Genomic DNA, 18,654 nt, shown 5'->3' with positions numbered 1-18,654 from the left:
GCCTCCTCTAATATCTTTGCCCATATTCAGGAAAAGTTCCTCTTTCAAAGCAAATGTGTTTAAATAGGGGACTACTAAGGAGGATGGAAGGGGAGCTTTTACAATACATTTTCATACTTTTAGAATGGTACTGTTTGGCTAAAGTAGAGTTTTCTTTTTTCTTTTTTTCTTTTTTTTTTAAATTCAGGATATTATGGGGGTACCTAAATACCCATCAATACATGAGTGGATTAATAAAATGTGGTATATGTATACCATGGAATACTACTTCACTACAAAAAACAGGGTTTTCTTTTTTAAGCAACATTGTTTTAGATCCCTGCTTAGTGGCCAGTGTCCAATAGCTGACCTCACAGGTCTGTATGATTGTTGGATTAGCTGTGAGCCTTGGTTTGGGGAGTCCTGGTCCTAGGGCTAAAGCTTTCAAAAGGCAGTGCACTGGTTTTTTTTAAAGGAAAACCTAATGCTTTAATTGAAAACATTTTTCAGTGCTTGCCTCCACCTTTATGCATTAGGGGTAAAACTGAGGTGCTGGAGGAATGTTCCAAAACATCTTCTATTACACTTGGAAAAATATATTCAGTTCCTAAATTTCAGGTATTTTGCTGTTAGATAAGCAGCATGAAAAAAAAATGAAATTTTTTTCCAACTTTCTTGATTAAAGGGTCGAGTGGTGGAAAATATCTCGAAGCGATGTGGTGGATTCCTGAGGAAGCTCAGCTTGCGAGGCTGCATTGGTGTTGGGGATTCTTCCTTGAAGTAAGTCAAATCCACAGGAACTCACTCTGTCATGGCAGCTTGTAGCTGACATTTTTATTCAGCAAAAATAAACCAAGCATATTATATCCTTTTCTTCTGTTAGATTCTTTCTACGGTAATTTTCAAAGACTAACGAGAGAACCATGACTTTGGAGTAGCAGGCCTAGGTTGGAAACTGAGCTACACTGTTGTTAAGGATGTGACCTCGGGACAAATCATTTCACCTGGCTGAGTATCAGTTCTCTCTTTGGCAAAGTGAGGGCAGTTACAGCTCCTGCATAGGAGTGTCACAGGCTTCTTGTGAAAGCCTTTATTAAAAGGATTTGTTCTGTAAAATTTGGATTCAGTCAAAAGGCCACACTCAAGGATCCAGAAGGCCACATGTGGCCCTGAGGCTGCAGGTTCCCTACCCCTGGAGCACCTAATAATATCATAATATTTGTTCACATCTCTTCTGTTCCCTTCTTCCCTTCCCTATCTTCTAGTTTTCTTCTCATAATATTGGCCATCTTTTTATATCAATTATACTAATAAAATAATTCTTATAAAAATTTTCTTAGCGTAAGCTAGAATTTTGCTTACTTATAATGGGGTATGATACTATATTCATTTTGTTATAGTTAGCAATGTATCCTATCCAACGAAATGCATGCCCACCTCTTACTGGATAGCCATTATTTATTGGAAATGTTATCAGACCACTGTTAAGAACATGTGCTTTGAGGTTTTCTGGAGACAAATATGATGAGAACCTTCATGTCCTTATCCTCGTGGCCTCTACTATTGCTTCTGAGGCTGGCTAAATTAGGACACACACCCCAGACACTTGGAACCGACTTTGTATGCTTGCAGACTTAAGTATCACCACAGTGTACGTCAGTCGCAGACCACCAGTAAGAATGTGCAGTATATAGTGAATGCAGACAGTAGGCTTTGTAATTCAAACATCTGCTGCACCATTACTAACAAAATTGATTCACAATGTCTTTTAAGGATAAGAACATTCACATTAAATGTTATGGAACAAAGTGATGTTTTTTTTTAAATCAAGAAATTCAAGCCATTACATCAGATTTTCTGCTGTTTCAAAAGCTTTGTAAACAAGTGGAATGGACTGATTATTATCTTAACAGGAAGCTTAAATGTTCTGATAGGTCCTGAGATAATTTAAAATAGAGAACATAAATCTAATAATGGTTCCATTAAAGAAACTAAAATAAATGTGAAGATCTGGATTGTTGATGAGGAATATCAAAGAAATACATTCTTATCTTGGCATTTGGAATAAAGTCATATCCACTAGCAAAACTATCAGATGAGGCTAAGACTGTTTATTGGTTTGCCCTGAGTTTTAGAACAAAAATGTGCATTAATTGGTAAGATATCTATACATTTTTATATAGATTACACTGAGAAATAATGGTAAGCATAATCACAAAATCATGACTCAGAAGGAATTTTGTTACCCCTTTAGTTTATCGTAATCACCTAGAACCAGCCTTGGCCTGCCCCCAAATTTGTGTGGTGGTGGTTTTGGTGGAGGGGCCTGTTCATTTACAAATGATTGTTGAACCCCTACTATACCTGGCACTGATTTAGGCAATGAAGCTACATTAGTAAACAAAATAGATTAAAACCCAGTACTAATGGATCTTGTATGTACATTCTCCGTAACTCCTGCTCCTTTATTATATAGAAGTCCTATGGGTTTTTGACAGCTTTATTGAGATATAATTGAGATACAATAAGCTGCACATATTTAAAGTGTATAATTTAATAAGTTTTGACACATACACTCATAAAACCAACACCACAATCAAGATAATGAACATATCCATGTCCCCCAAAATTTCATCATGTGTTTGTGTAATCCTTCCTTCCCATCCCTGCTCCATCCCCAGGCAACCACTAATCTGCTTTCTGTCATATAGGTTAGTTTGCATTTTCTAAAATTTTATATAAATACAATTATACAGCATATATTTCTTTTTTGCCTGGCTTCTTTCTCTTGACATAATTGCCTTGAGATTCATCCATGTCATGTATATCAGTAGCTCATTCCTTTTTATTGCTGGGTAATAGTCCCTTGTATCAATATGCTACAGTGTATTTATTAATTCATCTGTTTATGGGCATTTGGATTCTTTCCAGTTTGGGGCTATTACAAATAAAGCTGCTATGAACATTTGCATACCAGTCTTTGTATGACATACATTCTCATTTCTTCTGGGTAAATACCTAGAATTGGAATGATTTGATCATTTAGTAGGTCCATGTTTAACTTTTTAAGAAACTTCCACACTGTTTTCCAAAGAGATTGTACCATTTTACATTCCCACCAGCATGTACCAGCATTCTGGTTCTTCTTCATCCTTGCCAGCATTTGGTATGGTCAGCCTTTTTTAATTTTAGCCATTCTAACAAGTATGTGTAGTGGCATTTCATTGTGGTTTTAATTTATATTTCTCTAATGACTAATGCTGTTGAGCATCTTTTTATGTACTTATTTGCTATCCTTGTATCTTCCTTGGTGAAATTTCTGTTCTAATCTTTTGCCTTTTTTTAATTAGATTGTTGTCTTATCATTAGCTTTTCAGAGTTCTTAATATGTTCTGGACACAAGCTCTTTATGAGATATGTGCTTTGCTAAAATTTCCTCTCAGTCAATGACTTATCTTTTCACTTTCGTAACTGTCTTTTTGAAAAAAAGTTTTTAATTTTAATGAAGGTCAATTTGTCAATTCTTTTGTTTTATGAATCATGCATTTGGTGTCATAAGACATCATCGCCTAACTCAAGGTCATAAATTTTTCTGCTGCATTTTCTTCAAAAAGTTTTGTAGTTTAGATCTATGATCTATTTTGAGTTGATTTTTATATATGATGTACGGTATAGATCGAAGTTCGTTTTTTTGCCTATGGATACCCAGTTCTAGCACCATTTATTGAAACAACCACCCTTTCTCCACTGAATTGCCTTTGCACCTTTGTTGAAAATCAGTTTTCCATAGACATGTGGGACTATTTTTGTACCTCTATAGTTTTCATTGATGTAAAAATAAATCAGCTTGTCAATTTTTACAAAACAGCCTGCAGGGATCTTGATTAGGATGATGTTGAATCCATAGATCAATTTGGAGAGAATTGACGTCTTAACACTATTGAGTCTTCCAACCTATGAACGTGGTATATCTTTTCATTTATTTAGGTGTTTTGAGATTTCTCTCACATGTTTTATAGTTTTCAGTATACAGATTGTGCATATCTTCTGTCATATTTATCCTTCAGTATTTTGAAATGCTGTTGTAAATGTCATTTTAATTTTTAATTGTTCATTGCTGGTAAATGGAAATACTATTGATTTTTGCACATTGATCTTTTATCCTGAAACCTTAGTAAACTCACTAGTTCTAGCAGCTTTTTTGTTGATTTCTTTGGATGTTCTACATAGATGATCACATCACTTGTAAAAGAAGATCATTTTTCTTTGTTTCCAGTTGATGCCTTTTATTTTTTATCTTGCTTGATTGTACTGGTTAGAATCTCTAGTACAATGTTAAATAGAAGTGGTGAAAGCAGATATCTTAGCTAAGTTCTCAGTTGTAGAGGGAACACATTCAAGTATGATTTTAGCTATAGGTTTTTTGTAAATCATCAAATTGAAGAAGTTTCCTTCTATTCCTAGTTGGCTGGCAATTTTTTAAATTGGGAATGGACGTTAGATTTTGTCAAATGCTTTTTAAACTCCATCTATTAACATATAGATGATCATATGGTTTTCCCTTTTTAGTTTGTTAGTATGGTGAATTACACTGGCTCATTTTTTAAATGTTAAAGCAACCTTTCATCCCTCAGATAAACCCTACTTGAGTTGTCATGTATTATATATTTTATATTTATTGGATCCTATTTGCTAAAATTTTGTTCAAATTTTTTGCAGCTATTTTCATGAGGAATATTGTTCTGTGATTTTCTTTTCTTGTAATGTTTTTGTTTGGTTTAGGTAGCAAGGTAATACTGACCTTGTAGAATGAATTGGAAAGTATTTCTTCCTCTTTAAATTTCTGGAAGAGTTAATATAAAATTAATAATTTTTTTCTTAACTGTTTGGTAGAATTTATCATTGAGGACATGTGGGCCTGCGTGTTCCTTTTGGAGAAGATTTTAAACTACAGATTTAATTTCTTTGATAGTATAGAACTCTTCAGATTATTTCTTTTTGAATAACTTTTGGTAGCTTGTGTCTTTCAAGGAATTTGTCCATTTCATTAAGTTCTTGAACTTATTGGCCTAAAGTTATTTATAATATCCTGTTATTATCATTTTACTCTCTGTAAAATCTGTAGTCATATCTCCTCTCTCAGTCCCAAAATTGGTAATTTTTCTCTTTTTTTTTTTTTCCTGGTCAATCTGGCTAGAGGTTTATTAATTTTATTGATATTCCCAAAGAACCAGATTTTATCTTCACTCATTTTTCTTTGTTTTTTTGTTATCTACTTCATTGATTTCTGCCCTGATCTTTATTATTTTCTTTCTTTTGTTTACTTTGGGCTTCATTTGGTCTTTTGGTTTTTCCTAGTTTCTTAAGATGGAAGCTGAAGTCATTGACTTGAGATCATTTTTTCTTTACTAATATAGGAGTATAATTCTATAAATTTCCCCTAAAGTACTGACCTAGTAGCATTTCATAAATTCTGATATGCTATATTTTCATTTTCATTCAGTTCAAAATGTATTCTAATTTCCCTTTTGATTTCTTCCATGACCCATGGGTTGTTTAAAAGTATATCATTTAGTTTCCAAATATTTGGGCATTTTCCAGAAGAATATGTTATTTCTAATGTTTTAATAATTCCATTGTGATCACAGCACATAGTTTGTATGATGGAATCCTTTTAATTTTATTGAGACTTGTTTTATGGTCAAAAATATGGTCTCTCTTGGTAAATGCACCATGTGCACTTGAGGAGACTGTGTATTCTGCTGTTGTTGGGTGAAGTGTGCTATAATGCCAGTTAGGTCAAGTTGGTTGATAGTGTTAAGCACATCTTCTGTAACCTTACTAATTTTTGACTACCTCTTTGATCAACTTATGAGAGAGGAGTAGTAAAATCTTCCTATAATTTTGTATTTATTTCTTTTTGTAGTTCTATCAGTTTTTGCTTCATGTATTTTGAAGTTATATTATTAGGTATATAAACATTTAGGATTGCTATGTCTTTGTGATGAATTGGCTACTTTTTCATTATGATATGGCTTTCTTTTATCCCTGGTGATATATTTTTGCTATGAAGTGTACTTTGTTTTATATAATATAGTCACTCCAGTTTTCTTTTAATTAGTATTGGCAATATATATGTTCTTTTACTTTAACCTATTCATATCTGTTAATATATTTAAAGTTGGTTTTTTGTAGGCAGCAAATAGTTGAGTGTTGCTTTTTATCCAATATGATAATCTTTGCTTTTTAATTGGGATATTTAAACAGTCTGAATTTTTTTTTTTTTTTTTTTGGAGACAGAGTCTCGCTCTGTTGCCCGGGCTAGAGTGAGTGCCGTGGCATCAGCCTAGCTCACAGCAACCTCAAACTCCTGGGCTCAAGTGATCCTACTGCCTCAGCCTCCCGAGTAGCTGGGACTACAGGCATGCGCCACCATGCCCAGCTAATTTTTTCTATATATATTTAGTTGTCCATATAATTTCTTTCTATTTTTAGTAGAGACGGGGTCTCGCTCTTGCTCAGGCTGTTCTCGAACTCCTGAGCTCAAACGATCCACCTGCCTTGGTCTCCCAAGTGCTAGGATTACAAGCATGAGCCACCGCGCCTGGCCAAACTGTCTGAATTTAATGTGATTATTATGGTTTAAATCTACTATCTTGCCCTTTTCTATTTGTCACATACATTCTTTCTTCCCCTTTTCCTCTTTTTCTGTCTTCTTTTGGGTTAACTGAGTATTTTTATGATTTCATTTTATATCCTTTTAGCTTAGTAACTATAACTCTTCATTTTATAATTTTAGTGGTTGCTTTAGTGTTTATAGTATATAACTTTAACCTTCTACAGTCTAACTTCAAATTATATATGACTTTCTCCTCATGCAGACTTTATGATATTATGCTATTAACATATATTTTAATTCTACTTACACTAGATTGTTAGTATTTTTAACAGTCAGTTGTTCTTAAGAGATTGAAATAACTAAAAAAATGTATATGCCCAAGTAGTTGCCACATTCAGTATTCTTTTTTTTTTTTTTTGAGACAGAGTGTCGCTTTGTTGCCTGGGCTAGAGTGAGTGCCGTGGCGTCAGCCTAGCTCACAGCAACCTCAAACTTCTGGGCTTAAGCGATCCTACTGCCTCAGCCTCCCAAGAAGCTGGGACTACAGGCATGCGCCACCATGCCCGGCTAATTTTTTCTATGTATATTTTAGTTGTCCATATAATTTCTTTCTATTTTTAGTAGAGACGGGGTCTCGCTCTTGCTCAGGCTGGTCTCAAATTCCTAACCTCGAGTGATCCACCCGCCTCGGCCTCTCAGAGTGCTAGGATTACAGGCGTGAGCCACCGCGCCTGGCCAACACATTCAGTATTCTTAATTCCTTTTTGTAGACATATATTTTCATCTGGCATCATTTTTCTTCTGCCTGAACAACTTTCTTCTACTGCAGATCTGATTAATTCCTTTTCTCTATCAATCACTGGTTTTGATCAATTTGGTCATGATATGCCTTGGTGTGTTCTTCTTCATATTTCTTGTGCTTGTGGTTCTTTGAGTTCCTTGTGTCTGTGGGTCTATAGTTTTCATAAAGTTTGGAAAAATTTTGGCTATTACTTATTAAGATATTTTTCCCTCTTCCCTCTGTTTCCTCTTCCTTAGGGATTTCAGTCACATGTGTATCAAGTTGCTTGAAGTTGTCCCACAGTTCATTCATGATCTGTTCTTTTTATCTTTTTTTTTCCTCTGTGTTTCATCTTAAGATAGTTTCTGTTTTCTCTTTTTTTTTTTGAGACAGATCTCATTATGTTGCGCAAGCTGGACTGCAGTAGCTATTCAAAAGTGTGATCATAGAGCACTGCATCCTTGAAATCCTGGGCTCAAGTGATCCTCCTGTCTCAGCCTCTCAAGTAGCTGGAACTATAGGCATGTGCCACCATGCCTAGCCCCATTTTGGATAGTTTCTATTGCTATGTCTTCTCAAGTTCACTAATCTTTTCTTCTACCGTCTCTAATCTGTTGTTAATCCTATCCAGTAAATTTTCATCTCAGCCATTGTGGTTTTCATATCTAAAAGTTTAATTTGGGTCTTTTTTATATTGTTCATATCTCTACATAACATGTTTAATCTTTAGCTTCATAGAAGTGTATTCTGTATAGTATAACTATAATAACATTTAATGTCTTTGCTATTTCTGCTATCTGTGTCAGTTTTCGGTAGGTTTTGATAGATTGCATTTTCTCCTCATTATAGAAATACTTTCCTCCTCCTTTGAAAACATGGTAATTTTTTGTTCAGTGCCAGACATTGTGAATTTTACTTTGTTGGATGCAGATGTTTTTTGTATTCGTACAAATACTTTTGGGTTTTATTCTGGGACACAGTCAAGTTACTTGGAAATAGTTCCTTTTAGGTCTTGTTTTTAAAATTTGTTAGGTTGTACCAAAGCAGTGTTTAGTCTAGGGCTAAGTGTACTCCACTTGTAAAGCAAGACCCTTCTCAATACTCTGCCCAATGCCCCAAGAATTTTGACATTTTTCATTCTTGACTGGTGGAAATGGGCACTATTCCTCGCCCTGGGTGAGCTCTGTTCTTATTCTAATACTTTTTGTTGATTCCTTCCCTTGCTTCGGGTAGTTTCATCTGACACAGTACACTCATACAATACACAGATTCTCGAGGGGCACCCTCTGAAGATCTCTGGAGTTCTCTTTGTGAAGGTCTGTCACTCCAGTACTCTTCTTCTCTGATAACTCTAGCTGCCTTGGTCTTTCTAGACTTTTAGCTCCATATCCTCATCTCAGAGAGTCTACCAGACTCCAGCTTGGTTCCCCCTGCCTGCACTAGGGCAGATCAAAAGGAGCAGATATGGGTGAGACTAGGTTTTGGAGGCTTTTGAGTATCGTGTGGGAAGTACCCAAAAGTCCTGACTTGATACTATAAGATATATTGAAGCTGTATTCCAGGGAGATGCAGATGATCTGAGCTAGTCCTTGCTGAATATGTTAAGCAGTGAGTGGCGATTAGGGGATTTTAATTTTCTGCTTCTGGCCTTGCAACCATGATTGAGGCAGTTGTCCTTCATGACTCAGTGTCCTCACCAGTAAATGGATTGGTTTTGATACTGATCAACTACTGACCCCTATCTACAACCAAAGGTGATTTCTCCAGAAAGACTCTAGGGTAACCAAGTAACAGCATGGCACAATACAAGAAACATTTGCTCCCTGGCTTCAAACTGATTTTTCTATAGAGAGGAAGAAACAGAGCCAGGCCTCCGTTCTCAGATGATTCACCAAGGTGTGGCTGAAGGAGAGCTGATAAGGAGCAGTCCAGGGCTTTGCTTCTTAAAGTGTGGTCCCCACGCTAGCAGCACTGGCATCGCTGGGCGGTATCTTAGAACTGCACACTGTCAAGCCCCAGCCTCAGAATCTGCACTGTGACAAGAGCCCTAGCTGATTTGTGTACACCTTAAAGTTTGAGGGGCACTATTCTAAGTGTGAATGGTTACACGTGCCCTCTAGTGGCTGCCCAGCAATTAGCAGGGAATTTTACAATGTTTTCTCATTTTAGGACCTTTGCACAGAACTGCCGAAACATTGAACATTTAAATCTCAATGGGTGCACAAAAATCACTGACAGGTAAGTAATGAGGATTAATTAGTGACTAAGTGGCCATAGGGAGAGTTAGGGGAGAGAAACGTGGTTCAAAATATCTTTAGTGCGTCTGCTCTTTTGCAGCACGTGTTATAGCCTTAGCAGATTCTGTTCCAAGCTGAAACATCTGGATTTGACCTCCTGTGTGTCTATTACAAACAGCTCCTTAAAGGGGATCAGGTAAGAGTGTCTGCTGTTTATGGTCAAGGGAAATGCCCAAAGCTATGAACATTCTGGTGTATCTGAAGCCTTCCTAATGGTCACGTTGGAGCAAGAGATAAGTGACTTAGATAGGTCCCAGGTCAATTCCCCTCTAAGTTGCTTGTGATATACTAAACTCACAGTTGGTAATTAACTCTCTGTAGGAGAGACTGCACATAGGTGTTTTTCTTTCTTGTTCTTTTAGTGAGGGCTGCCGAAACCTTGAGTACCTGAACCTCTCTTGGTGTGATCAGATCACTAAGGATGGCATCGAGGCTCTGGTGCGAGGCTGTCGAGGCCTGAAAGCCCTGCTCCTCAGGGGCTGTACACAGGTACCAAAGGGTCGATACAGCTGTTTACCTCATGTGTCAGGTGTGGGCATTCATCTGGGAACTTGTGGTTGCATTTTTCATGGTGCCCCACTATCCTCTTACGTGGATTCCATCCCTGTCTTATTTTCTCTGTCCACTCAGTTAGAAGACGAAGCTCTGAAACACATTCAGAATTACTGCCATGAGCTCGTGAGCCTCAACTTACAGTCCTGCTCAGTAAGTAGCGTGCCTTTCCTGAGCACCGTCCTGCTCTGTGTTCTCTGCTAGAGGGATCTGCTGTGGCTGAGATGATTGACAAATGGCCATGTTGCATACCCTGATTTTTCATCCTGTGTCCTTATGTGACCTATCAGTTGTCACAAGATGAAAGAAGAACAACAACAACAACAAAAAGACGTTGTACTCAATACAAAGCCACTGACATCTCCCCCCAAAATAATGTAGATCAGTGCCTGATTCTTTTGAATAGAGTACTGGGGAAGCTGTCAGGAATGCTGTGAACTAGTCACTAGCTAGTTATGAGAACAATTCATTATAAGGTTTCAATGTCTTTATTTATTATAAATTGGGGCTGATGACACCTCACATCTCAGTGGATAAAATGAAATAACAGATGTGAAAATGCTTTGAAAGATAAAGCACATATACAAGAGCAAGGTGGCATTTTCATCAGGGCATTAGCTTATAAAAAACTATTGGTCCTTCTTCACTGCCATTGTAGAGACTGATAATTGAAGAGGATGCTTATGCTTGTTGCATCTGACTGGGTTTCTCAAGGGGACATAGATTGTGAGAAAAGTAAGAGAAAGCCCTTGCATTTTGCTTTTAATAAATGAATCATAAATCTTTAGGGTTTCTGGTGGTGGGAGGAAAAACAGAAACTATCTTCTGGATGAATCTTGACTTTATGGGCGTGGACTATTCAAAAATGGGACCTTGACTTAGATACAGGATAGCACTGGCAGATGGCTTGAAGTATAATATAGATGTGTGTGTTTATTTCTACGTGACTTAGTATACTTAAGGGAACATATTATCTTGAATCTTTATGGCTAAGTACCTAGAATTCTAAGGCATTTATCAATAATTTAGTGATTTACTTAATTTTCCTATTCTCTAAAGCATTTGATGAAATATTATAAATATATATATGATTTATATAGTGAATATCTAAAGCATTAATCTGCAGGAATTCAGCCAAATGTTAATATGTCACTTAACTAGGCAAATCTCATGAGGTCTTTAATCTGATTTTTTTATCATGAGTTTATGAATTTTATGAAAAGAAACAAATTTATGTCAGTTTTGATGACTCTAGGGGGGTGGAATTTTAAACTTTTACTCTCTGTTAGTAATTTTAGGCTATTTTAAAGCTGTACAGAGATACCAGAAGTACATACCTGCCCTCTGCTTCTCCTTATTTTATAAGAAGTTACTAGGATAAAATGTTAGTAACTAGCAACCAAAACTAATTGAGTAACAGTGGATCCCATTTTTCTGCCAGTCCTGTTTCAGGATCGATGGTGCCCTCTGATTTTTCTTTCTGTGCACTTTTCCCCAGCGCATCACAGACGAAGGTGTGGTGCAGATATGCAGGGGCTGCCACCGGCTGCAGGCCCTCTGCCTCTCGGGTTGCAGCAACCTCACAGATGCCTCTCTTACAGCCCTGGGTTTGAACTGCCCGAGACTGCAGTGAGTACACCATGCTTTTTGCTTTGCAGCTCAGAGCTTGGCTGGGCTGACCAAGAGGGCTTCCCGCAGAAGGGCAAAGGCTGCCAATAGGTAGAATGGGTAGTGGTGGAGGCAGTAGTTGTGGTGTTGTCGGCTTTTGTTGGGTAATTTGGGCTGGGACAGTGTGTAAATCCAGTTCATTAATGGGTATAGCGGGAGAGTTTAAAATGTCTCCCACCAGTGAATCCAAACCTTACTTTCTTAATGAATGTCACACATTTGCCCACCTAATTTGCCTATCCTGTTACTGCTCTGAGCATCGGAGTGATCTGATGGCGAGCAGAGGGATCCCTTCACATCCAGATGTCACCAGGTTCTCCTCTAGACCTAGTGCTAAAGGGACAGAGTGGAGGGAATCACAGTTGCTTTCTTGTTTACCATTTTCCTCACTAGGAAAAAAGGTTTTGTTTTAAGATGTAATAATTTATAATCTGAGTCTTAAAGTAATACATTATCACCAGCTGTGAATATTAAAATTTTAGTAATAGTAACAATATTAAAAACTAATCATAGCTAACATCAGTGGAACTCACGCGTGTTCCTGACTCCTTTTATAAGCATTATCTCATTTTATCCCACCACATCTGTGAGGTGGGTACTACTATTGTCACCTGTTTTGCAGAGGAGAAACTGAGACTCAGAGAAAATCACATAATTTATCCTGGGTCACATGATGAGTAAGAAGTAAAACTGTTTGTGGTTTTTTTTTTTTTTTTTTTGAGACAGAGTCTCACTCTGTTGCCCGGGCTACAGTGCCGTGGCATCATCGTAGCTCGCAGCAACCTCCAACTCCTGGGCTCAAGCAGTCCTCCTGCCTCAGCCTCCCGAGTAGCTGGGACTACAGACATGCGCCACCACGCCCGGCTAATTTTTTTCTATATATATTTTTAGTTGTCCATATAATTTCTTTCTATTTTTAGTAGAGATGGGGTCTTTCTCTTGCTCAGGCTGGTCTCAGACTCCTGAGCTCAAATAATCCTCCTGCCTCGGCCTCCCAGAGTGCTAGGATTATAGGCATGAGCCACCATGCCCGACCCTGTAAAACTAGAATTTGAACTTAACAGAATTTGACTTCAGAAACAGCAGCCTTAACTAAGCCCTGTATCAGAGGCAGAAAAAAAGATACTTTTTTTTTTTTTTTTTTTTGAGACAGTCTCACTTTGTCACCCTGGCTAGAATGCAGTGGCATCATCATAGCTCACAGCAACCTCAAACTACTGGGCTCAAGCGATCCCCCTGTCTCAGCCTCCTGAGTAGCTGAGACTACAGGTACATGCCACCACAGCTGGCTGATTTTTCTATTTTTTTGTAGAGACAGGGTCATGTTCTTGCTCAGGTTGATCTCGAACTCCTGAGCTCAAGTGATGCTCCCGCCTTGGCCTCCCAGAGTGCTAGGATTACAGGCGTGAGCCACTCTGCCTGGCTGAGATACAATGTTTTTTTATTCTTTACTTATGAATGAAACTGATCCGTTTCCTGTGCTTACACTAGTTACGTATCTTTTAAAAATTGTCTATTTCTGTCTTTTGCCCGTTTTTCTTAGTGTTGTGTTAGAGAAGATTCTGGGTAAGTTTGAGTTTTCTGCTTAGCAGAAGGAATTTGGATTATCAAAACGGGTCAGAAGGGAGTTGTAAGACATTGTTTAACTTAAAAATGTTATTCATGCATCCATTCCTGGTAAGCATGGGTAACAGAATTAACTTGTTTTTCATTGCCTAGAATATTTAAAATTTCCTTTAGGGTAAATAGGAATTTCAATAAATGCAATATATCTCAAGATGATTTTGTTGAGTAAAAGTTCATTTTAATTATATTTAAAAGGTCACCAAATATTAGGAAAATATTTAAAAACAACAGCAATGTGCTACTGTGGTAGGAAGATTGTGAATTTACTATTTACTCTCCAAGTTTGGTAGGAACTTGGGACTTTGGGCAGGTGACATTCCTTCCTAAGCTTCATTCTCTTCATCTGTCCAGTAGGGACAGTGTTTGTGTTTACAAACACTAGGGCTGTTACCAGAAGCAGAAGCACGTCAGGGAGCAGAATGAAAAGAATGTGTATCATAAAGTATGTGTTTCTATTATTAACTGGTTGGTACATTTTTCTCCCCACACACCCCCTCCCCAGAATTTTGGAGGCTGCACGATGCTCCCATTTGACTGATGCAGGCTTTACACTTTTAGCTCGGGTAAGACATAGATTTTTTTTAAAAAGAACCTAAGAATTATAATTCACCTCCTGAATGCAAAGTGATTTGGAGTGGTTTGGGGGTGTGTAAAAACAACTACCTTCGGAAAAGACAGGCATAAAGTACAACAGAATCCTCAGAGTATATTTTGCAGTTTTCCCAGGTAGGCAGAAATCCAGGGAGGTCCTCTAGAGGGTTCTATTAAGGGTCTAGGCCTCAGTTTCACTTGGTCAGGTGGGACCACTCTGAGGGGCACCTCCTCCTGGCAGGAGACGCCCTTCCTCACATGGACCCCAACTTGGCCTCTTGGCAGCTTCCCCTAACTAGGCTGTGCTCCACCCTTTGTTCTGTCTTCTACATTTCCCTGCAGACACTGACCACTGTGGGGCCCTTCTGGACCTGCTGCCAGGAATCCATGTCCTCCTGGGGATATGATACACTCATCTTCCTGCCCCACCGTGAGCCCCCACAGTGTGGCACAGTGCCCCATCCCCATGCCCTCCCAGAGCCTATCCTGTGGCTAGAATTGATCTGCTGATGTCTGCGAGCCACTAGGAATGTGTAGGCAACTCTCTTTCTAGGTTGAGAGGATGAAATGCAGCCCAGGGCAGCCCTATTCCCATTTCCAACGTAGGGCAGTTGCTCAGAGTGCTGGTCACTGGGTCACTTTAGGAATAGGGCACACTCCTTAATGGAAGAGAACAAGGATACTGGGCCCAGAACTCAGAGGGACAGGGTAAGCCACCAGTGTTGCCTTACCCGCTGACCCACATGGTGGGTGTGTCTTGTGGACTCTTCCAGAATTGCCATGACCTGGAGAAGATGGATCTTGAAGAATGCATCCTGGTGAGTGGATTCCTGACAGCCCTGCCGGTCTGCCCCTCAGTCACTGCTGGGCAGCTCGCCACAGCCAGAGACACGGCCTGGCGTCCCGCCCCTCCTCGCCCAGCCTAGGTGGCAGGGCCTGGGAACCCGTGAAGGCCATGGTGGTGGATGTGTAAACTTTTGGCTGTTCTCAGTCATCAGACAACTATAGCAGACAAATTCAGAATAGCTCCATCTTTTGCCAAACTTGGGGGCGGAGGAAGACTCCTTTTATTTTTCACAGAACCCGAGGGAGAAATAAGTTTGGATGCCCAGTGATGGGGGTGGCTCCAGAGAAGGAGAGTCCTGGGGAACCCTCCTTGCCCACTCCCTCTTTGTCCATTGCCCCAGGTGCCCTCAGGGCACCAGAGGAGAGACCAAAGGACACTTGTGTATCTCTAGGAGTGGGCAGGCTTGAGGGTGCTGGTGAAGAGAGGAGCTCCCAGCCCAAGGGTGCTTGAGATGAGTTTGTAATTCTCTTTTACACCTTTTGATTCTCATGTTCAGGAGAAGCCAGGATTAGGTATTAAGTTCTGGTGTAGAAGCCACACTGACACAGCGTGTTTCTCTCCAGATAACCGACAGCACACTCATCCAGCTCTCCATTCACTGTCCTAAACTGCAAGCCTTGGTAAGTCTCAGTCTTTTGTGACATTATTCACCTTTTAGGGATGAAAGAACCCTCCCTCACCACAGGAATCTGTTTGGGTTCCCTTTCTCTAAAGGTATCATCATTCTTGGTTCCAAAGATCTATTAGTTGGACTAACTTGGGAGGCAGGGTATCTGAATATTACTGCTTTCACTTTACTGTGAACCTAACAGGGACCCATGCCCTTATCACTTCATTCAAGTTCATGTTCATCTTGTCAGATGGAGTGAAAGTTACTAGCATGTTAAAATGTTATAATCTAAGACAAAAGATTGAGGCCATCCTATGTTATATGTGTATTTCTTATCTGCTCATATACAGGGGGAAAGGAATGAGAATATATTGAAAGATCAAAAACGAGCAGTGAAGAGAGTCACTGTCACTCTTATCCATGCAGACATCTCATGCACATTTCACATCCAGCTGTTCAACTGGGAGCCTGGAGCAGGGAAGGGGTTACCATCCATTGAGCCGGCCCATGTATGGGAATCTGTGCCATTAGAGCCTTGTGATGTGGACACTGAATGGCATCATTTTATCAGTGAAGAAATGGTGGCTCAAAGTGGTTAAGGGACTTGCTCAAAGTTACACAGCTTCTCGGAGGCTCCAGATCTCTTGGCCTCCACTGGGTCTGGTCTTCCCCCTGCGCCGAGATGATGCAACAGACTGTCCTTCAGCCAGCCTTCCCATCCTCTTTGAAACTTGTTTTGTCCTTAGGGGCTAGCATTCTGTAACATCATAAAAGCCCTATATGGCCTTGAATTACTCACAGTTTTTCCTTATTTTCACATTCCTTCTGGACACTTTTTCCCTCAAGCACAAGTATGGCTGGGCTCTGTCCCCTGGGACTTTTAAAAAGAATTTTGGGTCAGATTTTAGAGATCAATCAGGAACCTAGTAGCATCTAAATTCTCTGAGTAAATTGTTCCCCTCTACATATTGCAGATAATTCTGTAGTTCTAAAGTCTTTACCCCCAAATTAGCTCAGATCCAGTTTTATAGCTGACAGAACCTGTAACCCAGATGTGCCTTCTCCTTTTATCCTCCATACTTGTTTGTCTCCTGAGACCTTTGTCTTCTCAGAGATGTGGGGAAAATTTGGAGCGCTGTGCTGTATTTCCGGCTATAACCTCCTACCTCTCTGCTGCCCAGGGGCTATCTCTGTCCCACCTCAAGACACCCTAGGCTGGGACTCCCATCCCTTCATCAGTTTCCACAAGAAATCTCTTCATAGCAGGCACACAAGGGCCCACGGAGGCCGTCCACTAGCTCCTAACTCCTGCCCTACCTCCAGCCTCTCAGGGCTGCAGGACCCCAGCAACGGTCAGGGAATGTCTTCCGAATATAGTGTTCTCCCCAGCAGGGTTTCTGGTGACTGAGAATCTTGTCCTTTCTGTCCCCTGTATTCATATGAGCTACTTCCAGAAAGAACTTACAGTAAAAGATAAGCTATAATAAAACCAGAAGTCTCAGGTAAGAACTCAAAAAACCTGAAGAATTAGCAGAAAAGTAGGGAAACAATTGCAGTTGAAATCATAACTTAGCTTTGAGGTTCTAGTAGCCAAGACAGAAGAGGGGAATGCCATGGATTGCATCTGCTTCATAGTCATCTAATTCACTGTCTAAACACTTCTTGAGGACCACCACGTGCCAGGCACTCTTCTAGGCACTTGAACATAAGAAGATAATTCATCAGGAGAGACCAACTTTATCCTGACTCTGGAATTCCAGAGGAGTATGTGTTCTGGATCCTTATTTAAAGGGCACGACCCGTTCTGATAATAGACAGTAATAGCAGCACTTCTGTCAACCCTCAAGCAAAGCTGAGGACAAACTGAAGTGCGTTTCTGCCGCAGTGGGCCCCACAGCACCGACAGCAGCTCGCGGTCTGACTTGGGACGATGGTAGCACGTGAGGATGTAAGAGCCAGCCAGCGTGGCCTGTGGCCTCCGAGTGCACCATGTAACGAGCCCACGTCTCTTCTCTGCAGGCCTTGTGCTGGGGCAGGTGGCCCCAAAGGGGTGGCCCCGTCCCCACTCTAAGGAACCTCACGTTCTCGAGGGACAGTCAGACAGTGTTGACTGTGACAAACCCTCTAGGGGTCTACCGCAGCGATTCCTCCCCCAGGGGTCAACAATGTTGGGAAAACTGTAGGCTCAGAATTTCGAAATACGGCTTTTATCTTTTACTAAAGATCTGCAAGCAGGAAGAAATGAGGAAAGTGACCACCAACCCGAAACCAGGAGACTGTTGCACCTCAGGTCCTAACACTGCAGTTTCTCAAGTTCTCCTTTATATGCGAGCAAGGCGAGTGTGCACATATACCCCGTCCAGGAGTCACTCTGCGATCCTCAAGGGAGGAAGGGCCTTGTACTCACACAAAAACAAAACTCACAGGCTATTTGAAATGGAACACTGATCTCGTGTATTTGAAAATAAGCCAAATATACATTTGCAAACAAGGAGAATCCCAGATCAGAAGAATACAAAGGAGTAGGACTTGGAAGGTCTGTGATGAGTCATGAAACTGGTTCAGAGGTTAAGAATTCTTTGAGTTCTCAGCTGATCGAATGTGTCATTGGCAGGTCCTGTTGATTATGGAGGGAAGAGTTTCCTCTTTGATACCAGAGCCAGTTTTTGTTTGTTTTTTTTTTTAATCATTTTATCATGCAACTCATTAGCCCTAGAAGCTATCGAAGCAGAATTGTAGCAGTGTTAGCAGTATTATGTTAAAGAATAAGAAATACAGCCAAAAAAGATATATATTACTTTCTTTATTATTGTAAGATCTTATTTTTCTTCTGATTTATTGGAACAGAATCCTGTGTAGAAAGCCAAGTCTATCAGATGTGAAATCACTCTCCCTTCGGAATGACAAGTACACAGGTTGTCTAGCTGGTAGAAAGTTTGCTCTTGGTCATACGAGAGAATCTTGTCATCAAGCCACTGCTCACTGCTCTATAGTAAAACATAGGATGTGAGACTTGGTAATATTTAGATGAACGTTTTCCAATTTAAAGTGGAAACACTTAACAACTTTGAAAGTAACAATATA

The 18,654-nt window shown here is 39.8% G+C and overlaps 1 protein-coding gene across 3 annotated transcripts in view; it reads left to right on the top strand.

Moving 5' to 3' along the window:
- FBXL2 (F-box and leucine rich repeat protein 2) overlaps positions 1 to 18,654 on the top strand; it is an 80,002-nt gene that overhangs the window by 50,384 nt on the left and 10,964 nt on the right. For 2 of the 3 annotated variants that reach the window (XM_045537387.1, XM_045537398.1), the window contains 9 exons: positions 665 to 759; positions 9,549 to 9,617; positions 9,717 to 9,812; positions 10,039 to 10,165; positions 10,307 to 10,381; positions 11,727 to 11,857; positions 14,025 to 14,085; positions 14,887 to 14,931; positions 15,524 to 15,580. In XM_045537387.1, the coding sequence (XP_045393343.1) occupies positions 665 to 759; positions 9,549 to 9,617; positions 9,717 to 9,812; positions 10,039 to 10,165; positions 10,307 to 10,381; positions 11,727 to 11,857; positions 14,025 to 14,085; positions 14,887 to 14,931; positions 15,524 to 15,580 (756 nt within the window). Of the gene's footprint in view, positions 1 to 664; positions 760 to 9,548; positions 9,618 to 9,697; positions 9,813 to 10,038; positions 10,166 to 10,306; positions 10,382 to 11,726; positions 11,858 to 14,024; positions 14,086 to 14,886; positions 14,932 to 15,523; positions 15,581 to 18,654 lie in introns of those variants that run through there. The other variant, XM_045537388.1, reaches the window with a different exon arrangement.

This window comes from Lemur catta, chromosome 1, assembly GCF_020740605.2.
Source record: "Lemur catta isolate mLemCat1 chromosome 1, mLemCat1.pri, whole genome shotgun sequence".
Taxonomy (NCBI): domain Eukaryota; kingdom Metazoa; phylum Chordata; class Mammalia; order Primates; family Lemuridae; genus Lemur; species Lemur catta.
This window is presented reverse-complemented; position numbering and strand designations above follow the sequence as displayed.